Genomic DNA, 25,318 nt, shown 5'->3' with positions numbered 1-25,318 from the left:
GCGAAACAGCTGATTCACACGCCGTGGCCGCTCGGGATCTCCCCCTCCCTCCCGGGTTTGAGAGCCTGGGAGGGAGGAGGAGCAGATGTTGTATCTAATTGTTGTGATTTTTTGCAGACCAAAAGATAACTCCATCTGGGGGTAAGTCTAAGAGTACATCAGTAATTTAGGGTAAAAACATTATAGGGACGGTGCAATTATTCCCCAAATAAGTGTTATAAACCCAGGAAATTCAGAGGCAAAGTTTAACTTAACAGAAATCCTACCATTGTAATAGGATATGGAAAAGCATCCAAACAACCTTAACTCGGCTTTGCAGAGATGCTGTGCAATCACCCTACATTTATGCACATTAGTGGGTTCACTCCCAGATTAGATGAAGCTGCTTTAGAGACCCATTAGCTCATTCTCTTTTTCTTTTCTTTTCTTTTTCCCCCTCAGAAGATGTGAGGTGGAATCTGAGTAGGGGGAGGGGGCAAAGGAAATGCATCATGAGCCTGGTTTTCAGACCGGGCTCTCGGTTTGTGGATGCAAAGAGACAGCTAGATGCACCTAACAGCTTTAACCACCACTGGCCGCAAGTCACTGCAGGAACTAACCCATGGCTGTCAAAGAGGAGGTCAGGTTGAGACTGGACTGAAAACCAGGCTGTGTTTGTAGAGGTGCGGATGTGGCTATGGCCTCAGCATACCGGACCAACAGTACCGGGGTCTGGTACCCAACAATAGTCAGGACCACAGGCTGCAGAGGGAGGGGCAAGAAAACATAATGGGCATGTCTGGAATAAGCTGCCCAGGGGGAGAGAGGGGGTGTCTTCCTGACCTGTCTCATCTGGTTAATGCCCTGCCTGAGTCTGTGTATCTCTTGTACCTTACCGGGAATGTTATTGCCCTTATACAGTCTGATACGGTATAAGCTCAAGGGTTTCAAGTGTCCACAAAGCACATGTGGGGGGGGGATGAAGAAAGCTAAGGTCAGATTTCCCCTGAGTCACGGGATACTCAGTGAGAATAGGCAGGGCAGAATATGGCCCCCAGAGATCTCTATGTGCAATGAGGAGAAGGATCGAAATTCAGGAGTGAGGGGTAAGACTGGCGAGTCCTAAAACAGGCCCTAAAGAACGTGCAGCTAAGGACAATGACCCTGGAAAATCAGAGCAGGGCCGCCCGGGAAAATTGGGACACTGCAGAACGTTTGGCCTGGGCGCCCCAAACAATCTGTATGTCTGGAGGCAGAAGTCACCGGACAGCCAGTTAACCTAGTAGCAGTGAGACCGGCTCATATGGAGCATATTATGTCAATCCATGTCAGCCATGTGGAAGGGAGTCTGCTGTCACTGTCGAATCCACATGGTGTTCAGTGCAGACGCCCCGCCAAGTAATGTCAGAACCAGGGGCAGGGCCAGCGCTTCCACTAGGCGACCCTAGGTGGTCGCCTAGGGCGGCAGGATTTGAGGGGTGGCATTTTGCCGCCCTTGGTGGAAATTCGGTGGCGGGGGGTCCTTCTGCTATGGGTCTTCAGTGGAAATTCGGCAGCGGGTCCTTCACTTGCTCCAGGACCTGCCACTGAAGTGCCCCAAAGACGCAGAGCGGAAGGACCCCCGCCGCCGAATGCTCAGAGGAGGAGCACTGCCGCTTAGGGAGGCAAAAACCCTGGCACTGCGCCTGGCCAGGGGGTGTGTGAGCCTGCGGGGGCGGGAACAGCAGCAGTGACCAAAGGGCCATGCCCTTGTGCTGAAATGGCTACAAATCCCTCGTCCCCAGGCTCCATCCTGCCTCTCCTCTGAGCCTAAGGTGAATGAACTACAGGGACCCGTGGTGTCCAGGCTCATGGCACTGCCATATGCCCAGGGACCCCAAGGTAGAGGGGCACAAGGGATGGGCAAATGCCCCAGCTTTGGCCCTTGGTTCGGCCAAGCACTGAAAATTCAAACCCAGCTTGTCTGAGTCTGCCCCTCACCCACAGCCCCACTCCCCTGCTGTCCCCTGAACAAGCCCTTTCCCAGCAGGCCCCATTTCCCTCTCCCTCTTCCATTGCCACCTGAGCCTCTGTGGGATGCAGAGGGGTGGCTTCTCTTGAAGAAAACCAAATCCTGTTCCAGGGAGCAGCCCCCCCACTCCACCTGTGCTGTTGGACTAGGGCACCTTCCTGACACGCTCACTGCAGTGACCGCCTGGGGTGCTGGTCAGCACCAGGGCCTCCTGGCCATCCCCAGGGAATCCCATGCTAGCCACCTCCTCCTGGCCTGTCTGTAGGACTGTTAACCCTTTCCGCTCTCCAGCAGAGGAAGCAGCCACAGACACAGACCGTTCTACCCGGGCTGCCCAGAGGATTCAGGGGGCCTGGGGCAAAGCGGGGGAGCTGCGGCGCTTGTGCTCATCTGGCGGCGGTCCAGGTCTTCAGCGGCATTTCGGTGGCGGGGGGCCCTTCAGTCACTCCGTGTCTTCGGTAGCCCCCCGCCGCCGAAATGCCACCAAAGACCCGGACTGCCGCCGGGCCAGGTCTTGCAGGGCCCCTGCGGGGCCTGGGGCAAATGGCCCCACTTGCCTCCCCCTCTGGGCAGCCCTGCGTTCTACAGCCTCAGGCCCCCACTTGCCTCTCCTTCTCTTCTGCCCTTTCCCCCTCACACTGCCCATGAGAGAGGTGGGATCTCCACCAGCCTCCTGCCTGTGGAGAGCACAGACCAGCCCATGCACTGTTCTGTAAGGAATGTAAATCGACTTGCTCCAGTTTCAGGCTGCTGGCTTCTCCTCTGAGGAGGGAAAGTGGGAGGTGACATGCTGGCCCCTCTCCTGGCTAAAACAGGGCTGGTCTGAGTTAATCTGGATTATTCACTTTCCCCGTTTCAGTGTCAGTGTGAGAGACAATCCCCCAAATCACAATCCCTGCTGAGGCGGGGGTGGGGGTGGGGCAGGAGAATGCTTTACCTTGACCTTCTCTGATACTTCATCGTATAGGTTTATGTTCAGCTTTTTAATTCCAGGGACATGTAACTTTCTCTTCTTCTTCTGCTGGAGCTGGTACTCTGTTCTGGTCTTGACGATCACCTGTGAGGAGAGGAATCAGTGAGTGGTGACCTGTATACGGCCAGACGAGGTTGCGTGGAAGAACTGCTCAGACAGGCAAAAAGCAGAGCAGACTGGGGGAATGGGCCTGGGCCACTCGCAAGTAGCGACTCACCAACACCATGTTTGGGGCTTTCCTAATGGATCATCACAGCTGCTTGGGGGCCGAGGGCAAAAAAAGTAGTGAGGCAACAAAGCTCATACCAAGAGAGAGCAACCCGTAGCTTCCTCCTGCCCTAATCCCTCCAACCCAGAACTGCTGGCAATGCCAGGAGGGCTCAGCATATTTCTGAAGGGAGTTCTGCTCCCAGTGGCACCGCAATAAGTGGCCTCCCAAGAGTTCTGCTCATTTGGTAGTGAGGCCAATAGCCAAAAAGCAACCTGACCTCCAGCCAGATTCATGCAGCAATGCAGGCCAGGTCACCATTTGCTAGCATGTATGCCTAAAGCTAGGCACCTAACTCCATAAGCGGTCTGGTTGTCAGAGGTGCTGCATACCCCCTGCTCCTACCGAATGAAACCAACAGGAGCCAGTTATTCAGTGTCACTGACAATCTCTGACTCACATGACTGGGTGTGGATTTAGGAGCCTAAATTCTGGTCTCTAGGTTTGCCAATACCAGCCTGCATTCAGATTCCACAGTGCGAGCTGTGTTTGGCTGCAGACATGGTGCGTGGTGCAGAGAAAACACACGGTGGCCATCAGGAGCCAGGCTGAGCTGGGGCTAGCAGGAGACAGAAACCATGGTCATTATTGTCACAGATGACTTGGGGAGCCTGACTTGAGGCCCTTTCAGAGGGGTGGGTTTTCAGCAAATTCTGAGTAGTAGCTCTCCGGAAATCAGATCTCTGCAAGGCATCTCCAGGCCCCAGAAGGGAGGCACTCAGAGTGACTAGTCACCTGTGCAATCTTGGACCATCCTTTCTGTACTTGCTGGCTGAGTGAGAATGACCTGGAAATCATCAATGGAGAGGGATGGTTAGCAAGTGGCGCCAGTGGGAACACAATGGACCCACCAGCTGTGAATACAATCTCTTGATGTTGACGCACCACTGCACCAGAAGTAGCAACTGAATGCCCTACCCCCCTTCTCTGCAAGGCCCCCAGTGCAAGGGGTGTAGTTCTGTGGGGAACAGGGATTCCCCCAGGCCATGATTTGCCGGCGGAGTCCCTCACAGCCATGACTGCAGCCCATGGCATGGAGGGGTAGCAATTCACATCTAAAACCGGGCACCCAAAAGACCTTTCTGAACGCACACCAGGGCACAAGGCATCTTACAGCAACACAAAGTCCCCAGCAGAGCAGCCAGGCAATCCCCAGCCACACAGCCAGTGAGGAAGGATCATGCTTTGAATGGTAAAATGATTGCATAGACGCTGCTAAAGATGAAGAAAACATTGGAACCCTCTAGCAGGGAGAGCCACTGGATATGCTCACTACAACACAGCACCCTGCTCCAGCAGGAGAGAGTCATTCCGGCACCGAAACCTGAATCTTAAATCACTACAAACATTGAATCTGTGGGAAAATATACGAGCTGATTAAATTCATGAACCGATCCAGAACGGTATGGTGCAAACACAAGTCACGCACACCAGTCAGGAAGCTCAGCCCTGCTCTTTCCACTACGTACACTGAGCCCTGACCGACCCTCGTGGAACAGATTCATCTGCCTGGGCTCCTGCTGAACAACTCAAATTTAAGGGGCCAGAACCTCAGGTCTGGCTGAGCTGTGCTTGGCTCAGAACTGGAGGGGAGGGAGCAAAGGCGGCTTTAAGCCATCCCCCTTTACCCTAGGGGTAGCCAGGAGCACAGCATAAATTACAGCAATCACAGGGCTCTATTTACGCTGTGGTAACAGCCTCCTAGGGACCATGCCACTGGCTGGTGGTGACTGGAGCACAAGGCCCCAGGCCTCTCCCACCCTCAACATGACCCCTGCACCACGAGGGACCCAGGGGCCTCTTGATGCCAGCTGGCATGGAACTTTACAGGGATCCCCTGGGTGAGATACATCCCTAATAATTCACCAAGAGTGGCGTGTGAGGTCTCTTCAGAGAGCCAGTAGCCCACTGGTCCTCCTAGTCATAGTGAAATGCACGTATGGGTAATAGTTAAGAAGTTATGTATTTATAGTGGGAATTATGTCCTTAAAGCCTTGACATTAAAAGCAGGCCACCAGGAAGTGACAGGGCTTGGACAGATTCTGTTCAGGCAGGGGCAGACGACACTTATCTCTCTGGCTGGTCAGATGTGTCCCTTGCATTGTATGTATCACAATGGAGGCATCTCTGCATTACTGAGCCTGATGCTAATCAAAAGAGTGCAAAACCTACCAGAGGAACGCTGCAGAAAAATGCAAAACCAGCAGGGGGCGACCTGTTATCAAGCAAAGACAATGGATTCTTGGGGTGTAACTGGGAGTACTGAGGTACTGCCAACATCCTTTGCCAAGGAGCCAAACCTCAGCATCTTCCGTCTTAGGAAAGGAGGGTGGGGCTCAGAGCCAGCCTGGCTGGAAAATGCTGCAAAGACTTTGCGTGAAGTACAATGAATTAGATAGGACAGCATCTTGTTAATTCAATCTGAACTCTAGAGGAGTGTTTTGATTTGATTTTACATGTAACCATTTGTTTCCAATACTTTGGCTCACTGCTGCTCGACTCGCTACACCTTGTTCAATACACTTGTACTTATTTTCACGATAGTCAGATCTAGGTGCTGTGTGTTAAGCGGAACTGTGATCTGGGATGCAACTGGTAGGCTGGGGTCACTGTTCCTTTGGGAGCAGTGTATCTGTGAATACTATGAGTGTCCAGTGGACCAGGGGCTGGACACTCCAGGGGACGCTTGGAGGGCTCAGCGGCTGGAGCGTGCCCATTGCTAGCTTGCAGAGGCACAGCCCTGACAGCCCTGGGCGCTGAGTCACAACCAGGGGATTCATGTTCACAGCGTCATAGATCCCAAGGCCAGAAGGGATCACTGTGATCATCTAGTCTGACCACCTGTGCAGCACAGGCCAGAGACCTGGCCCTGCCCCTAGAGCAGATCTTGTAGGAAAACATCCAAGCCTGATTTAAAAATTGACAGCAATGGAGAATCCACCATGGCACTTGGTCAGTTGATCCAATGGTTAATTTATCCTCACTGTTAAAAACGTGCGCCTTATTTCTGGGAAGGCCAAGAGGAAACGAGATACGTCTGGCACACCCAGGTCCACACCTGCCAGGGAGTCGCTGTGCAAAGGGAATAGCCTGCTCAGGGTAGTTTTCTGTCCCTGAAGCTCTGCAGGAGCAATGTAAATGGGATGGAGTGGAGCTCAGAAACCAGCCCCAAAGCCTTCCCTGCACCTGATGTGGTCAAACCCCAGTGTGAACTGGGGGTGAACACTCTGCCCTCCCTTCGCTCGGGGCACCAGGCAGCCGAGCACTGGGGCCACAGTGTCTGCAGGTTGCTGGTGACGAGGACCTGCTGTTGGGACAGTCAGCACCCTGTGGATTGAAGTGGGGGCCTCCCAGGCAAGAAGCACAAGGCTGCGTAGCTGGGGCTGTAACAGGCACATAGCCTCTGCAGATCAGCACGGTGGGGACCTGTCACACCCACTCTCCAGCAAGTTACATCAATGTCCTCTTGTGACAGCCCACAGAAGAATATGCCAAAGAGGGATAACCTGGAAAATAAAACCCAGGATAGTTCAGAGTCAAGCCCTGAAGGGTCCCCATGTCCTGACCAAAGTCCTCTCTGCCTGTGGGCACCCACCAGCAGCTGAACATGTGTGCTACAGGCATGCTTCACCAGACGGATGGAGGCCTGGTCTACATTACACGATTAGGTCGGTGTATGCTGCCTCGCATTGACCTAGCTGTGGAAGTGTCTTCACTTCAATTTGGCTCCCGCCCACATCAGTGCCTCTCGACGCCGATTTAGTAACGCCACCTCTCCGAGCAGCACGGAGTCATGGTCGATGTCATTCAGTTGACGCGATGTCAGTTTAGACGCTGTGTTGCTTACATCAACTGTTACTGGCCTCCTGCAGCCTTCCCACAATGCCCCATGCTGACAATGCAATCGACACAAGCACTCCTGGTGAGGATGCACACTGCTGACACAAGAAGCTGAGTGTGCACACACACAAGCGATTTAATAACCATGGTGGCTGTATCTGACATAAGTTAGGTCGTCATAATTCTGTAGTGTGGACATGGCCGAGGAGCTGCAGACTTTCTGTTACAGTGCCAGAGAAACCCTACAGACCTCCTGTGCCATAAAGAAACCACTGAATGAATACAGCCCTCGGTTAATGCCTTTCTGCAGCGTCACCCAACTCCTTCTCTGATAAGGAGTTAGGTCTGGGCCAGTGGTAACAGCCGATCATCCTGACTGGGAGAAAACTCCCAAAAGCAACTGTGCCAACAAAGTCTGTGCCCTGAACTCCCGGTAACAACAGCTGTGATCCCCCGACCAACACCGCACGAGGACACCAGCCCCTTGGTACCACCCCAGCAGCAAACACCCCCCCAACCCAAAGCCACATGCTCACTCCAGAGCGAGCCCTCATTCATTTCTGTATAGCTACACCCCAAAACTCGCCTCCTCTCCATCTCCAGAACCAGTGACACGGGAGACGAATACAAGAGTGACTGGCACCAACATAGACAAGGCAACAGCAAACCATGGCTCCCTGCCCACAACCGGCAGCCTGGCATCGGACCCCCAACAGAGATGAGCGCAAAGCCAAGCGAAACTCTCACCACATGCCAAGGGAGAAGTGGGACACTGGAGACACTGGGCCAGATTCTCTGGTCTGATACAGCCTCTTATGCAGCGTGGAGCAGCTAGAAATTCTCAGCAGAGCTCCCCATGCTGGGGACTCTCTGATCGCATAGCCACTTTCCACACCCTCTCCCCATAACAATGGAAGGAGGGGATGAGCCAGGGTGTTGTGGGCCCAGGCTTATTCTGGTGACATTACAGTAAGTCCCCTCTGGCCTAACCTTCTCCAGGGCTGGGCAGCCAAGGGGCAGGAAGCTGCCGCTGGCTCTCTGCACTCCCACTCTCCGCTATGTCCAAGTGCTGCTCTGATGCAGCAGAGAATGGGCGCCACAAAGCACAAAGCGAGAGGAGTGATGGAGGAGCCAGGGCCAGGGGAGACTGAAATGCAGAGACACTCGCTCTCCCCCAGTGACTAACCCCAGGTTAGCAGAGAGGAGCAAAGACTGTCCATCCAAAACACAGAGCTGAGAAATTGGGCTTAAGGAGAGAGACGACAGAGACAGCATCACATGGGGCAGCTCCAAGTCCGCAACCCAAGGGCCCCAACTTTGGCCATCGGGCAGAGGGTGCTCAGCCAACAGCCGGTTGGCAATTTTTCCGACAATGTTTTTTGGTTGGAAAAAGCCAACTGCATGAGCATTTTGATAAGGCCGATAAGGGAGGCTGAGTCCCATCTGGTTTATTCTGGTCCAATACTGTTTAACATGCATTCCTGGCAGACACTCATGGATGTTCCAACCCACATTCAGGACCAATTCCCTCACCACTCTCAACTGCCCCTCCCACCAGAGGGTGCCCTAAGAGAGGGGATGATGTGAAGGATGGCAGGCCTCGAACCCGGGCATCCCCAGACAGTATTCAAACCATGGACACTACCCAGCAGTTCACCTGAATGACTGGAGAAGGGGGCCAGTAAAGCTCTACCTCACAAAGGGCCCCACCCACAAAGCTCCTGACTGGGGGAGATGTCCAGCCCCACTGATTGGCTGGGAAGCTCTATATAAACCAGAAAGAGACACAGGAAGTTGTCTGAGCAAGTAGAGGAATCTTGACTAGCTGCTACTATGGACCCTGCCTACTTGCCTGACTGCTGAGCCCTGCCTTTCCACCTGTTCCTGCTTCCTGCCTCACTCCAGCCTTGTCCTCCAGCCCTCCACAGAGGCCCCAGCAAACACATAGGGGCGGAGTCTCATTCACACCACTGCTCCTTTCCACCACTTGCTCTGGCAGGGTACATGTGCACACTGTAAGACCCCTTTACAGTGGCACAGCAACATATAGCGGCCTTAATGTAAACGAGAATCACTGGCCCAAGGGTGGATTCTGCTGCACTGACTATTGTTGAGTTCCCCTGAACGTGTTGGGGCATGGCCGCACACATCCCGGCTGGCACAGTCCAATTCCCCTTGAGCAAACCCAGCCCCAGTGCTGTGTTTGCCAATTGTTCACAAAGAAGTTTGGATTTCCCTGAATTGGCTCGTTTCTGCAAAAGTGTCCATCCCTCACTCCTGGGAAACAAAAGTGTTGCACAGAACCAGAGACCTATTTGCACACATTGGCTTGCACACACTGACTAGCTAGCATGCAGATGGCGTGTTTTTGCTCAGTGAGCCCCAGAGGGAGGACCTTACCATGGGAGAGCGAGGGGCCTGTGGTGAGGGGGTGATGGAGCTGCTATCAGCGTGCTGTCAGTTCTGAACGTTAGCTTTTAGTCTCAAAGCTTAGCTACAGGCTAAGCACAGCATCTGTCCATGTTCTCGAACCAGCAAATAAAGAGGCACAGACACCATGGCCAGAGAGCAATTCTGGGCCAGGTCGCCAGCTGGCACAAAGAGCCCAATTTACACCATCCGAGAGCCTGGCTCTACTATGGGAAAAGGTGAAGCACCCCTGGCTAATCACGCCCCCACATAACCGAATCCAGAAGAAACTCAGTTTTATTCACTTCATTGTTTTTTTCCTTTACCTCACACGATTTTTTTCTGAAATTTTCACTCACGAAGGAAATCGTGGTCCCTTTGTCACTGGCCCAAGGGTGGATTCTGCTGCACTGACTATTGTTGAGTTCCCCTGAACGTGTTGGGGCATAGCCACACACATCCCGGCTGGCACAGTCCAATTTCCCTTGAGCAAACCCAGCCCCAGCAGCGGGATTGTGGGAACAGGGGACATGCTGGGCTTGGCTGCTGGTTTCACACACAGCACAGGACCCCGGGAGAACCAGAAAGTGGTTAATAGCTCCTGAGAGGCAAATGAAGCAGCAAAGCACCACTGCTGCCCCATCAGACAGGGTGAGGGGGCCAGCAGGGGCAGAGGGGACTTGCACTTGGTGTTGGCCACCGAGGGGCACCGCTGGTATTACCTTGTCAGGGAAGGGCTGCTGTAGCTGGTTGACGTCCAGCGGCGTTATCAAAGGGATGTTGTCAAAGCTGTCATCACCGCTTCCGGTGCCCTGCTCCTTGTCTGGCTTCTCACAGAGATTACTGCCCAGTTTCACCATGGTCAGATAATGCTGCTGAGAGGGAGGGAGGGAGAGGCAATAGGTCAGACAGTTGCTTGGTTTCCAGAGACAGCCGCGGATTACCCAGAATCCCGTTTTGTCGGGCCATGATCACAGCAGCGTCCCTCTGTGCACAGCCGCACAGCACCACAATGCTCTGAGCTAACTGAGTCCCAGAGCCCCAGACGGTGCTGGTGGGGTTTTGGCTGCACACTGGCATGGCCATGGCTGGGACTGCCTGGAGAGGTGCTGGCGAGGCCCCATCACTGAGCCAAGGGAGCTGTGCAAGCTGTTCCCTGCCGGAAATCCCACTGTGCAGCCCTTCCAACTACCTTCACTGAGAAATGGATCAAACCGTCCCATCCCTCACCCCCAACTCCTTTGCTCCCAGATAGTCTCTCAGCTATAGATGCCGCCCCCGCAGTGTTCCCACAGAGAGGCTGGGTCCCATATTCAGATTTGGACCCAGTGCTACCAGGTTCAGAGCTGGGTGGATCAGGGACTTTGTACCATGCCTGTTGCCAGCTGTTTGCATATTAGGGTGACCAGATAGCAAGTGTGAAAAATAAGGACAGTGGTGGGGGTTAATAGGTACCTATATATGACAAAGTCCAAAACATCGGGACTGTCCCTATCTGCTCACCCTATTGCATATCCAAACAGCAGTAAGAGGACTCCACTCACCGTCAGCCTCCTCTTCCCAGCCTCTTAGCCAAGTGTCCAACACTGACGCCCAGTGCCTCGGGAGCAACCGTGGCCCACGGAAGAGGTCTAGTCAGAGTGACTGGGACAGAGCAATCCCTCCACCCCTTGCTGCTTGCACAGCTCACCTACAAAGAAACTGCACCACTGATGGAATGCCTACACAGCATTCCTTCCAAGACTGAACACTGCTGGCAAGCGAACAGGAAATTGCAGGCTGTATGTAACAGCACCTCTGGTGATTCCTGCCATAACTTTATGAATGTGCTACTGGTCAGCTGCCCAGGCCTCCCAAAATCTCTCTCAAAGCCATAAAAACACACACAGCACAGCCTGAGCCCAGCTCCTAGTTCTCCTGAACTAGCCAGAAACAAACTACAGCTCAGAACCAACCTGACTGGAGGGAGGGCTCATACATGCATGTGCCAGTGTCTCCAAGGCCAAGTGTTCAAAACCCATCAGTCAGGAGACCTGGTTAAAATCAGGAGGTTTGTTTAATAGTCAGTGCTGGGGGGGTTTTTTGTTGCCCTTAGGACACACTTGGGTTACGCTTTCCTCCGCAATCAGAAGGGCTAAAACTTTTTTAAAAATGAAAGCTGAGATTCCTCTGACTCCAGAGGCTTTGGGAGTTTACGAAAAGCAACTACTGCAAGACTTGTGACAAAATTCCCAAAGTTGGCAGGACGGGAAGTCCATGGATTTTGGCAGGAGCTTAACAGGTGCTCTGAGGGCAGTGCCAAGCCCCTAGATCAGAACCAGCCCATACAGAGATGTTAAGTATTTTGAGATAATTGGCAATCAGTTCATGGGATATGCAAAAGTCTAGTAAGCACAAGCTTTTCAGCACTTAAATACAGAGGCCAGGCTTGCAGGCTGCTCAGCCTCTCCTGTTATTCTTCATATACTCTTCTGAGGGTTGGTCACTTTCAAAAATCTGTCTGCTCCATTTAGGTGCTTTAAATAGGAGCTGTCAGATACTGAACTCTTTGAAAATCTGGCCCCAAATGCCTAGATATGGGTCTAAGCAACGGTGGGCTTCGGAGCCTGACTTTAGGCATTCTGCTTTGCAAGTGTCGGCTATATTTTCAAGCATGGTTTTATGACGTCATTCAGAAATGTGAGCAGCTCAAAGGGATTGAAGATCAGCCCCAAAGAGCTCTTTCAAAACACCTGACTTTTTTAGCCCTAGGATGCAAACACCTTAGAGACATGGTGACAAAAGGTGTCAAAGAGAAGATGAGGATGGGAGGGGCTGGATCATGGGACAATTATTCCTAGATTCCAAGGCTAGAAGGGATGACTGTGACCATCTAGTCTGACCTCCCGCATAACACAGGCCAGAGAACTGCCCCAGAACAATTCCTAGAACAGATCTTTTAGAAAAACAGCCAATCTTGATTTAAAAATTCCCAGTGAAGGAGAATCCACCGTGACCCTTGGTACATTGTTCCAATGGTTAATTATACTCACTGTTAACAATGTACACCTTATTTCCAGTCTGAATTTGTGTAGCCATTGGATCACGTTATACCTTTCTCTGTTAGACTGAGGAGTCCATTATTAATATTTGTTCCCCATGTAGGTACTTATAGACTGTAATTGCATCACCCCTAATCTTTTTGTAAGCTAAATAGATTGTGTCTATCACTATAAGGCAGCTTTAATTTTTTAATCATTCTTATGGCTCTTCTCTGAACCCTCTCCAACTTTTCAACAGCCTTCTTGAATTGTGGACACCACAACTGGACACGGTATTCCAGCATCAGTTGCACCAGTGTCAAATATGGAGGTAAATTAACCTTGCTACACCTACTTGAGATTCCCCTGTTCATGCATCCAAAGATCGCATTAGCCCTTTTGGTCACAGCATTGGACTGGGTGCTTGTATTCAGCTGATTATCCAACCTTCTACCCCCCATGTCTTTTTGGAAACTGACTTTTCCAAACTCAGGTCTTGTCTACACTAGAGAGGGTATTGCCATGTAGCTATACCAACTAGCTAGACCATCATTACTATACTGGTAAAAGTTTCCAGGCTACACCTGGCCTCAGGCTGTGGCCTGCCATCATCCATGAGTTCTTAAAGCCCTAAATGAAAGCTGTCCACTCCAACCTCCAATAACACAAACCATCAGTCATAGGGTCAGTGCTTAAATAAGAGAAGGACCAGAGGCCAGTGCAAGGCACAGTTACAGCCGTTTGAGCACCTTCGCCGCACATTTCCCGACCTTCTGGGATTCTTTCACATTTAAGATTAGCTCTGAATGTTCAGAGTTTCTGATTCTTGTTTAGGGAATAATTGTAACGTCCCTGCGAAAGTGTTCATCCTTAAACCACTAATATGCACTCTCAGCCCTCACTTCCACAGAACACTCCCTCTCCCTGGGAAGGGCTTAAGAGATCAGGGTGGGGGCGGTTGGGGCACAGAACAGCCCCCAGTTCAGAGCCCTGCCATAACTGCTATTGTCCGTTATTTGTTCACAGGCGATTTCCATATATTCCTCCTGCCTGAGCAGCGCTCAGGGCCCCCAACCCTCCCATTCCACTGACACAGGGTCCCAGTGGCCCTCCCTGTCTTTCTGTCCATTTCCTTCTCCTTGGTGATTGGGGGAGTGTCACAGGGTCAGTCCAGAATCAGATTCCACACTAGGAGAAAGAGAGCTGCTTGTGCCAGCCAGAGTCATTCATCTGTTTATGCTCCTTCCCCCTGATTCCTTACAGGGCCGTATGGGATGTTAGATAACGAATCCCAGCTGCTGGCTCTGGTGTACAGCAAGACAGGAAGGTGGGACAAGGGCATGGGTGGGAAGGCTATTTAGCATCCAGGGTCACATCCAGTACCCAGAACTACTCCAACCCATGAAGCTCAGCAGTGACCCGACAAGCCACACATCCTCTGTAGAGTCGGAAAGTGCTGGATGTGTGCTCCCTGTGACCCAGCACTGGGTATGTACCAGCTGGGATCCCAGCCACAGACAGGGGCGCTGGGAGCAGGGACCCCTCATTAACCAGCTATATCCGCTTCCCGAGTGCACCAGGCATCGCTATTAAATCTGCCCCCAGGGTCACATGCTCTTCCTGTTTACAAGTCCTTCTTTGTAATAAACCTCAGTCCTCCCCTGTACTCCACAATTATAAACAGCCTCTGCGCCATCTCTACAGACTGATGCATGATGAGCGAGTGACTCCTTCTGCCCTGTACCTCTGCTCTAACGTATGGCACAGAGAGGGTCGGTGTAGCTGGATTGGTAACTGGTTAAAAGACAGGAAACAAAGGGTAGCAATAAATGGCCAGTTTTCAGAATAGAGAGAGGTAAATGGTGGTGTCCCCCAGAGGTCTGTACTGGGCCCAGTCCTATTCAACATATTCAAAAATGATCTGGAGAAAGAGGTAAACAGTGAGGTGGCAAAATTTGCAGATGATACAAAACTACTCGAGATAGTTAAGTCCCAGGCAGACTGTGAAGAGCTACAAAAGGATCTCTCAAAATTGGGTGACTGGGCAACAAAATGGCAGATGAAATTCAAAGTTGATAAATGCAAAGTAATGCACATTAGAAAACATAATTCCAACTATACATACCAAATGATGCGGTCTAAATTAGCTGTTACCACTCAAGAAAGAGATCTTGGAGTCAGTGTGGATAGTTTTCTGAAAACATCCACTTAATGTGCAGCGGCAGTCAAAAAAGTGAACAGAATGTTGGGCATCATTAAGAAAGATAATATCCCTATCATATTGCCTCTATATAAATCCATGGTATGCCCACATCTTGAATACTGCATGCAGATGTGGGCGCCCCATCTCAAAAAAGATATATTGGAATAGGAAAAGTTCAGAAAAGGGCAACAAAAATGATAGGGAGCATGGAACAGCTTCCATATGAGGAGAGATTAATAATACTGGGACTTTTCAGCTTGGAAAAGAGACAACTAAGGGGGGATATGATTGAGGTCTATAAAATCATGACTGGTGTGGAGAAAGTAAATAAGGAAGTGTTATTTATGCCATCTCATAACACAAGAACTAGGGGTCACCAAATGAAATTAATAGGCACTGGGTTTAAAACAAACAAAAGGAAGTATTTCTTCATACAACGCACAGGCAATCTTTGGAACTCCTTGCCGGAGGATGTTGTGAAGGCCAAGACTATAGCAGGGGTCAAGAAAGAACTAGATAAGTTCATGGAGAATAGATCCATCAATGGCTATTAGCCAGGATGGTCAGGGATGGTGTGTCTAACATCTGTTTGCCAGAAGCTGGGAATGGACGACAGGGGGGATGGATCACTTGATGATTACCTGTTCTGTTCATTCCCTCTGGAGCACCTGGCATTGGCTACTGTCGGAAGACAGGATACTGGGCTAGATGGACCTTTGGTCTGATCCAATATGGCCGTTCTCATGTTTTTATGGTGAACACCACCCACCGAATGAGACACTGGGATTTGCAGGGCTGATTCCTTCAACAGACAGAAAAATCATCTGATCAGTGTCAGACACCCAGGCCTGCTCTCCTCAGAGCCATGAGCCAGGTGCATTCAGAACCATTGATTCCAAGGCCAGAAGAAATTATGATGATCATCTAGTCTGACCTCCTCTAGAACACAGGCCCCAAAATAATTCTGAAACCAGATCTGTTACGAAGACATCCAATCTCAATTTAAAAATTGCCAGTGATAGTAAATCGATCACAACCCTTCGTCAACTGATCCAAAGGTTAATTACTCTCACTGTTAAAAATGTATGCCTTATTCCCAGTCTGAATTTGTCTATCTTCAACTCCGAGCCATTGCATTGTGTTAGACCTTTCTCTGTTAGGTTTCAGAGCTCTTTATCAAATATTTGTTCCCATGTAGGTCTTTATAGACTATGATCAAGTCACCACTTTACCTTTTCATTATTAAGCTAAATAGACTGAGCTCCTTGAGTCTATCACTCAAGTGATGTTTTTTAATTCTTTAATCATTCTCGTGGCTCTTTTCTGACCCTCTTTAATTATCAACATGGTACTTGAACCGTGGGCACCAGAACCAGACACAGGATTCCAGCAGCGGTCGCACTCAGTGCCAAATACAGAGGTAACAACTTCTCTACTCCTATTCAACATTCCCTGTTTATTCATCCAAGGATCACATTTGCACTTTTGGCTACAGTGTTGCACTGGGAGCTCATGTTCAGCTGATTAGCCACCATGACCCCCAAGTCTTTTTCAGAGTCACTGCTTCCCAGGATAGAGTCCCCCATCATGTAAGTACAGCGTACATTCTTTGTTCCTAGATGTAAACATTTATATTTAGCCATATTAAAATGTATGTTGTTTCCTTGCACCCAATTTATAAGTGATGCAGATCGCTCTGCATCAGTGACTTGTCCTCTTCATTACTTACCTGCAGCCCCCCTCCATAATTTTTGTGTCATCTGAAAACTTATCAGTGATGATTTTATATTTTCTTCCAGGTCATTGATAAAAATGTTAAATAGTGTAGGGCCAAGAACCCATCACTGTGGGACACCAGTGGAAACACACCCACTCAAGAATGATTCCCCTTGTACAACTACATTTTGAGACCTATCAATTAGCCAGTTTTTAATCCATTTAATGTACGCCATGTTAATTTTACATTGTTCTAGTTCTTCAAACAAAATGTCGTGTGGTACCAAACCAAATGCCTTAAAGAAGTCTAAGCATGTTATATCAACACTATTATCTTTATCAACCAGACTTTTAATTTTATAAAAAAAGGTATCAAGTTAGTTTGACAGGATCTATTTTCCTATAAACACATGATGATTTGCATTAATTACATTACTCTACTTTAATTCTTGATTGAGTGCCATATCAGCTGCTCCATTATCTTGCCCAGGATCAATGTCAGATTAACAGGCCTATAATTAACAAACTCATCTCATTTACCCTTTTTAAAAATTGGACAATATTAGCTTTCTTCTAGTCTTCTGGAACTTCCCCCGTACTCCAAGACTTATTGAAAATCAACATTAATGGTCCTGCGTGCTCCTCAGCCAGCTCTTTTAAAACTCTTGGATGCAAGATATGTGGATGTGCTAATTTAAAAATGTCTAACTTTGGTAGTTTCTGTTTAACATGCTCCAGAGATACTAGTGAAATGGGAAGAGTGTTATCACCATATGAGGAGAGTATTTCATCTGTTTTTCTCTAAATACCGAGCAAATATTTATTGAATACTTCTGCCTGTTCTGCATTATTGATAATTCTACAGTAGAACCTCAGAGTTCCAAACAAACCAGTCAATCACACCCCTCATTTGGAACTGGAAGTACACAATAAGGCAGCAGCAGATATAAAAAAAAAGCAAATACAGTATTGTGTTAAATGTAAACTACAAAAAAAAAGGGGGAAATCAATATTTTTCTTCTGCACAGTAAAGTTTCAAAGCTGTATTAAGTCAATGTTCAGTTGTAAACTTTTGAAAGAACCATAATGTTTTGTTCAGAGTTACAAACAACCTCCATTCCTGAGGTGTTCATAATTCTGAGGTTCTACTGTACTATGTCCATCCGGTAATGGATTGATACTATTGTCAGGATTCTTTTTGTTCCTAATATGTTTTAAAATCTCCTTATTGTCCTTACCTCCGCTGGCCATATGTCACGGAGTGTGGGGGGACACAAGGCCCTGCACCCCCAGCTTCCTGTGATTCACCATGACTCTCAGCCAGCCAGTAAAGCAGAAGGTTTATTTAGACGACAGGAATACAGTCCAAGACAGGTCTTGCAGGCACAGACAACAGGACCGCCCCCCCAGTTAGGTGCATCTTGGAGTCCCAGGGGCACCACAGCCCCCTGGGGGGAAGGCCAGAGCCCCGTCTTCCTGCCAGCCATTCCACCAGCCAGCTCCTGAAACTCTCTCCCCAGCCTTTGTTCAGTTTCCTGGCCAAGGTGTCACCTGGCCTCTAACCCCTTCCTGGGTTCTCATGTTACATGCTCAGGTATTCTCCCTCAAGGCCAGTCTCCCATCCCCCAATGCAGACCATCCTAGCCACACTCCCCTGCCTTCCCAGCCAACACTCCCCACTCAGCATTCAAAGACCACATTAAGAACAGTCCCAGTTCGTCACACCATAGATTTCTCCTTGTGTCCATTGACTTCCCTTATCAATTTTCTACAATTCCTAACTTCTGATTTATATTCATTACTATCAGCTTTCCCTTTCTTCTATTTGTTATGGGTTTGTTTTTGTCTTTTTATAGCTGCCTTCACTTACCCTCTAAACCAGGTCATTTTTTTAAAACCAGTATGGCCTTCTTCCTCAATTTTGGCTCAATTTTACTTGGTTTTGTTGTTGTTTTGTTTTCCTAAAAACAGACAGCTTTCTAGAGACAAGGAAACTTTGGGTTGCATTTTGCAGATATTTTATAGAAAGGTTTAAGAAAATGATCTGGATCTGAATCTTGTGGCTTAGGTTCCTTTCTACTAAATACCCCAGGAAATCACAGCTGTGTACAGCATTGTTTGCTTCTGTGTTGCAACTCTAGTGAATTTATCGCAGGTTTCATGATTTGTGGTGTATTCCTTAAAGCACTGGCTGCTGGAATCAGGAAATGGGATGACAACCACTAGCTCTTATTCTGCCTTTGTCTGCTAGAGGAAAGAGCCATTTATACTCAGAAATCCTCTCCCTGGGTAGGTACTTGCAGACATGATCAAGTTACCGCTGAACTTTCTCTTGGATAAATTAATAGATAGAGATTCTTTTATCTCTCCCTATGTCTTCATTGTAAAGTTAACTCAGGTGATCAGCAGCCAGGTGAGTCTAGAGGGTATGAGCAGTCACTCTGCAAAGCCCTACCTGATTTACTGGGTCCTAACTGATGCTGCACCCCACCACACGTGTTGCTAGGACTGATGGGGAATATCCCATGGTTCTCTGTGCTGCAGTAAGAAGAACCACTGATTCTTTCCCAGTGAGTTAGGGGAGAGCTAGTCCATCCTCCTGGGCACACACCGGGAATTGTGGGAAGGCACTGGAGGACTATCAGTACTCCAGTGATTTAGGCTTGTCTACCCAAGTACAGTTGTGCTGACCAATTTCCCCACATAGATGAGGCTTTAACTGGTTGTTAAAGTAGGGTCAAGTAGGGGTGTTATCAGCCTGAGTGAAAGCAGAACTCAAGCTCTAACTGCCATGCCCAGGTTGCCTGGATTGAACAAACGACCAAACTCAGGTGAGAGGTTTGTGTGTGGGGATGTGAAAAGGAGGAGTGTTGTGCTGAAGAGGGACTGTCTCTGGCCCAACAAGGGATAAGATGTTACTAAAACCCTTTTTTACTGGTACAACATTAAACAATGAAGTGTGGACAGACAGAAGTGCCATCGAGTTGAGCGTTAGGCATCACTTTGCCCAGTCAATTAAACAGCAAAGGAAGAAAGACAGGAAAGAAGAAATCAGGTGGGGAAGGAAACATGACACATGGAGGGATGACAGCAATAGACCAAGTCTCACAGCCCATGTGGTGTTCAGGATTCAGCCAGTGCTAGTAGAGGTGGAGATGTCACCTGGGTCTCTCTGTTCCGATCTGATTGGGTCCTCTCTTAGGATAAGGATGACAAATGGCCCATGGTATCATGGTGGATCCCAGGATACAGTGGTGGTGGCAGCCATGATGATAAGTCACTCCATCCATCTTCACTCCAAAGACTCTTTTTAAGGATCCCAAAAGGGAGCAATAGACAGAATAGACTATCTGTGAGGGACCAGGCAGTCTGGCCTAGTAGTCATAGCTGGGCTGAGGTCCTGCCTACTAGGGACAGGCATCACTGTGCAGGAGTTGGAGGGATCGCAAAGCCAGGTCCCATAAACCAGAGTCAGAATCAGGCCAGGGTCAAAGACCAGAGGCAGTACCGGGCTAGAATCAGGAGGCAGAAGTTGGGGTCAGGCTGGATTCAGAGACAAGGCAAGGTCCATGAAATTGCCCCCAACAACTTCTTAGGCCAACCCCAGGGGTTAAGTAGGGACACTTGGCCAATTGGAGGGCCACAGGGTACTGTCAATCTGGGTCTTGCGGGTGGTACCTTTTGTGGTGCCTACTCTCCACAGTGCTCCCTGGCTATACTTCTTTACAGCCTCTTGGTGGTACTGTGGGAATATCAACTACCCAAAGCTCTGTAGTCCGGGCTTCTAAACCCCAGGTCCTTGGCTAATACCTCATTATTTTATCCACCAGTTAGGCCTAATCGCCAACCAGAGCTGGGGAATATTATTTATTTATTTCTGTGAATAGTATTCCTGAAAAATGCATTTTTTGCTCAAATTAAACTATTTGTGAATTTGGGTCCAATTTGGTGAAGACTTTTGGCCCAATGACAATGGAGGAAAATATATTTTGGAAAAGTTGGAACATTTTGGTGTGATATTTTTGAAACAAAATGTTTCACATTTTCATTTCAGAGAGCACTGACAGTGTGGTCTGGGTGTGACTGGAGTGCCCAGGTGACCTGACAGCGTGGCTTGCGTGTGGTTGGAGTGTCTGAGTACACTACAGTGTTCTCAGAGTGTGACTGGACTGTCCGAGTGTAATGACAACCTTGTTGGGGTGTGACTGGACTGTCAGAGAGCACTGACAGTGGGCTGTGTGTGATTGGAGTGTCCAAGTGCACTGACAGCATTATGGGGTATGATTGGACTGTCAGAGAACACTGACAGTGTTGTGGGGTGTGACTGGACTGTCAGAGAGTGCTTAAAGTGTAGTTGGGGTCTGTGTGTTGTCAGGTGAGACTGGAGTGTTGAAATGCACTCTCAGCATTGTTGGGGTGTGACTGGAGTGTCAGAGAGCACTGACCATGTTGTTGGGTGTGACTGGAGTATGGGCAGCATTCACGGTGTGGTCTGGATGTGAGTGGACTGTCACAGAGCACTGACAGTGTTGTCGTGGTGTGACTGGAATATTAGAGAACACTGACAGCATTCTTGGAGTGTGACCGAGTTGTCAGAGACCACTAACAGTGTTGTCGAGTATGACTGGAATGTCACAGAATACTGACAGTGCTGTTGGGGCATTCCTGGAGTGTCAGAGAGCACAGACAGTGTTGTCTGGTGTGACTGGAGAGTCAGAGAGCACAGACAGTGTTGTCTGGTGTGACTGGAGTGTGGGCAGCACTGACAATGTGGTTGGGTGTGACTGGAGTGTGGGAGTGCACTGACAGTTTTGTTGGGCGTGAGCATCATTGACAGTGGGGTTTGGATGTGAAGGCGGCAAAGAAGAAGGAGACTTTTCCTTCCCTCAAGATTTCCCTGCTGTTAGGGGTGCAGCTGGGGGCAAGTTCTGATGCCACCTGTACTGTCACTCCACATAGCCTTCAATGGTGTTTTTATTTACTTGGCACCAGTCGCCCTAGTATCTGGGCAGGACGGGCCCTGATTCAGAAAAGCATTGTACTAGGTGCTTAGCTGTAAGCAGACATGTTACGTTCTTTAGGGATGGACTGAAGCACGTGTTCATGAATTTGGGTCTACGTGAACAGTGCCTAGCTCCAGGAGAGAGGCTGCTGCCTGCCCCAGAGGCCTAGCTAAGGCTACCTCTGCAGCAAGGCTCAGACGGAGCTGGAGGCTCAGCAGAACCCGCACTAGAGAGAGCCAGCCGGGGAGGCCTCCAGCTGTTCCCAGCACTGACAGGTGGCAACAGGACAGAGAAGAATCTGCACAGCAGGACTCTGATCTCAGCACTGATAGCAAGTGTCTCAGCCCTGCCATGGGAACAGGTCCAGCCCTAGATGAATCCCCAGACACACTGAAATCCAGCTGATCAAGTGACACTTCATGGATATGAGCTGGTTGTTTCTGAGCTGAGTGTGTCTGCACTGATGGTCGTACCAGCTTCACGACAGCAATTTAAACCTTCATTTGAGTTAAAATGGTGCAGTCTTTGGATGTAGACAATGTCTTCCGGGCACAGACGTGTCTTTCAGCACCAAAGGTTAATATGTGTCTATTTAAGAGCAACTTAAACCAAGCAACTAAGCGCTCTCCTTTTATAGTAGATCCTGGCTTTCAAATCACCCCTTTTAGTCCTGTTATGACAGTTATGAACAGGGAGGGCAGAGACCAAATCTAAAATTGCTCTGAAATGAGAAGACATGAGGCAAGTCCCTCAGGCTGTCCAGGAGTCTTTGCTCAGTGAAGGCAGAACTGCTCACTGACTGCAGAGCTTTTATTCAAAAAGGAACACACACACACAAAACCAGAGGAAATCAATTTTGCAAGCTACCCCCTGCCTGAGGATTCTGCATCTGCTCAACAACAAGGTGCAGCCCGCTGCAGGATCAAACCAGCAACAGAAACCACTTTAGAAGAAGCCAAGGAATAATACATTCCAGCTGGCTGAATAGTGGGGTGGGGTAGTCACAGACCTGTTTGCTCAGTCCCATGAGGGATTTGCTCACTGAATATCATCAGACCCCTTTTGGGTTGCTTTCTGTGAACATTCTGTTTGCACAGATATCTGGCAAGGACGTTTCATTTCTGAATGAGCAGATGTGTGTGCAAATGAGCGTGTTTATGTGTGAACTGGTATACTTGTGCTGGGAGTCATTCCTGGCCACCCTTACTCTCCTGCCCCCCACCCCCACTTCCTTGGGGGGAATGGGATAAGAGGAAAGGGAATGTAAAATCTATTAGAAAGCAAATACATACTTGTTCTCTGTCCACTAGCAAGGAAGGAACCCAGCTATTTTAAAATCTGGAGTCCTCATATAGAGCGAAATATAAAACTATTTTTTGTGCAAAAGAGATCAGGAAAAGATCCAAACTGTCCTAACATTTTCTAAATATATTTCTAAAGCTTGTGTACTATGACAAAAATGGATCAGCAAACATTTTTGTGAACGAGACTGCCAAGTTTGTTGATTATTCTCTCATTCAAATGAGTTTACTGTTTCCAAATTGCAGAAACACCACCATGTGACTTAGGTAATTAATCCCACACCCAGAGTAACAAATGGCAAAGAGTCAAAGAGTTCAGCTCTTCGGCAGAGGATTGCGAGGAGCGAGCAAACCCCTCAGAAATCGGAGTCAGCTCATGAACAGTTGGAGAACAAAACAGGGAGGATATGTTTGCGATGAATAATTGAGAGATTGATAGCGTCTAAGGACAGAAGTGACCATTAGATTACCTAGCTCTGCATAACACAGAGCAGAGAACCTCACCCCAGAATCCCTGCATTGGCCCCCTCACTTCTGGGTGAGCTAGAGAATATTTTTCAGAAAGAGATGTACAATCTTGATTGAAAGACTCCAAGTGATGTGGGATCCACAGTGTCACAGGGTGAGCTCTTCCAATGGGTAGTTCCCCTCACTGTTAAAAATGTGCACCTTTTTTCCGTTTGCTAGGAATTGCAAAAAGACAGTGGCTAATGGGTCAGCGGCTAATGGCTGGGTGCATCCAAACTGCACTCACTGCAGGACCCGAGAAAGGCATGGGGAGGGGGGAGTAGTTCTAAGCCACTTTTCCACTCCCTGGGCCTGGTCCCAGCCCAGACTGATTTGGTTAAGATGGCAAAGCTGCTCTGAGCAAGCCACTAAGGGCCTCTCCACTGGCCAGGGATGACTGGAGCAAGTTAATGCTCAGAACATGAGACCTAATTAATTTTTGTAAGTTACAGATTACCATAAATGGAAGGAAGGAGCTCTTCAAGTTGGTTTGCCATTATTGGCAAAAAAGAAGCAGTTCAGTGGTATTGATTATTGGCTTTGTTTATTGTGCCAAGAGTTGTGAGGAGACAAATGGTTAAAACATCAGCATCCAGCCAGAAATGTCTGGAGTCCATCCACAAACAGTATGCACATGGTTACATAAAATACATTAATTCATTTTGTAATGCGAAGTCCCAAAGTAATTTATTACAAAATCCTTATTTTTACGTTGAGCTTGATCATTTTCAGGCATCAATGGGGAGACAGAGTACTGACTAGTAGCTGAACCTTTGGAGAAAACCATCTCAGAGAACCTAGTTAAACACAACCCTTGTTGGCACCTTAGATGCAATAAGAAGTGCACCTATAAACTGAATTTGGCAAAGTTGGAGAGGAAGAGCATTGAGCATCAGGAAAAAGTTGAAGATATCGGGACAAGTGCCAGTTGTGGGCGAGACTCACCTCATACTGGGACCCATGGCATGAATTTTGAGAACACCTGCTTCCTCCGCAATAAGCTTGAAGGCATCTATAATGAAACTGCTGTCATACACTGTTCAGTGGAGTTTCTCCTTAGTTCCCATGAGGAGGCAGACACTAAAATTATTTGCATGCCATCAGTGCACACAGAGGGGAGCTACTAACCTCTGGATTTTTGCACAAGACACAGGTGTTCTATAGCTCTCTGTGAGATGCTACCCAAGACATCTGCACAATACTGCTTTTGTGCCTTCTGCTGGGGAACAGAATTGCTGTATATCCCTCCGAAATGTGTTCCTATCACTTAGGACATTAAAAGCCACCGCACTGCCAGGTTCCCATGTTTTTTCAGGATGTCACACCACTGGAAGGCTGGCTGGAAAGACCAAATTATCTTACTGAAAGGCATTTGATTCAGCCTCCAAAGTCTCTCTCCTTGCTCTGAAGGTGCATGGAATGGACAGTCACGGATGAGATCATAAATGCACTGGAGGCATTCTTATGGCGAGTTTACCATTTGAAGATCAACAGTACGACACTTGCAAAGCTACACAGGTGGATGTTTTCCAAGAAACAGACAAATGGAAAAGAATTGCCACCGACAAGGGGTGCATTTATACCTGGCTTCCTAGTCAGCTGCTCTAGCAGTGATGGTAGCCTTCTGCTGCTGCTGGATAGCCCAGACAGGAGCACCTGGAGGGCAGGGCCTCGACGCGTGGGCACATTCTGCGCTCAGCTCCTCACAGCACACATCAGCGCTGAGACCAGGGCCGGCTCTAGGATTTTTGCCGCCCAAAGCAAAAACAATTTTGGCCGCCCCCGCCCCTTCTTTAATTACCCCACCCCCGGCCCCGCCTCAACTCCGCCCCTTCCCCAAATCCCCAGCCCTGCCTCCTCCCCCCAGGCTCTCAAGCCTAGGAGGGAAGGGAAGGGAGGGAGGGGGAGAAGCGGCGCCCGAGCCGTGACCACTCGGAGTCTCCCCCTCCCTCCCAGGCTCTCAAACCTGGGCGGGGGGGGAGACTCCGAGTGGCTGCGGCGCGGGCGCCGCTTCTCCCCCTCCCTCCCTCCTAGGCTTGAGAGCCTTGGGGGAGGAGGCAGGGCTGGGGATTTGGAGAAGGGGCGGAG

General features: G+C 49.2%; 1 protein-coding gene across 2 annotated transcripts in view; it reads right to left on the bottom strand.

Annotated features, from left to right (window-relative positions):
• Positions 1-25,318, bottom strand: part of CALY (calcyon neuron specific vesicular protein) — a 43,190-nt gene that overhangs the window by 12,439 nt on the left and 5,433 nt on the right. Inside the window, exons 2-3 of one of the 2 annotated variants that reach the window (XM_034777777.1) lie at positions 10,203-10,352; positions 2,928-3,047 (exon numbers count right to left, since the gene is read on the bottom strand). In XM_034777777.1, the coding sequence (XP_034633668.1) occupies positions 2,928-3,047; positions 10,203-10,340 (258 nt within the window). In that variant the 5' untranslated portion in view covers positions 10,341-10,352. Of the gene's footprint in view, positions 1-2,927; positions 3,048-10,202; positions 10,356-25,318 lie in introns of both variants that reach the window. The other variant, XM_034777776.1, reaches the window with a different exon arrangement.

The sequence above is a fragment of the Trachemys scripta genome, chromosome 7, assembly GCF_013100865.1.
Source record: "Trachemys scripta elegans isolate TJP31775 chromosome 7, CAS_Tse_1.0, whole genome shotgun sequence".
NCBI classification, from domain to species: Eukaryota; Metazoa; Chordata; order Testudines; family Emydidae; genus Trachemys; species Trachemys scripta.
This window is presented reverse-complemented; position numbering and strand designations above follow the sequence as displayed.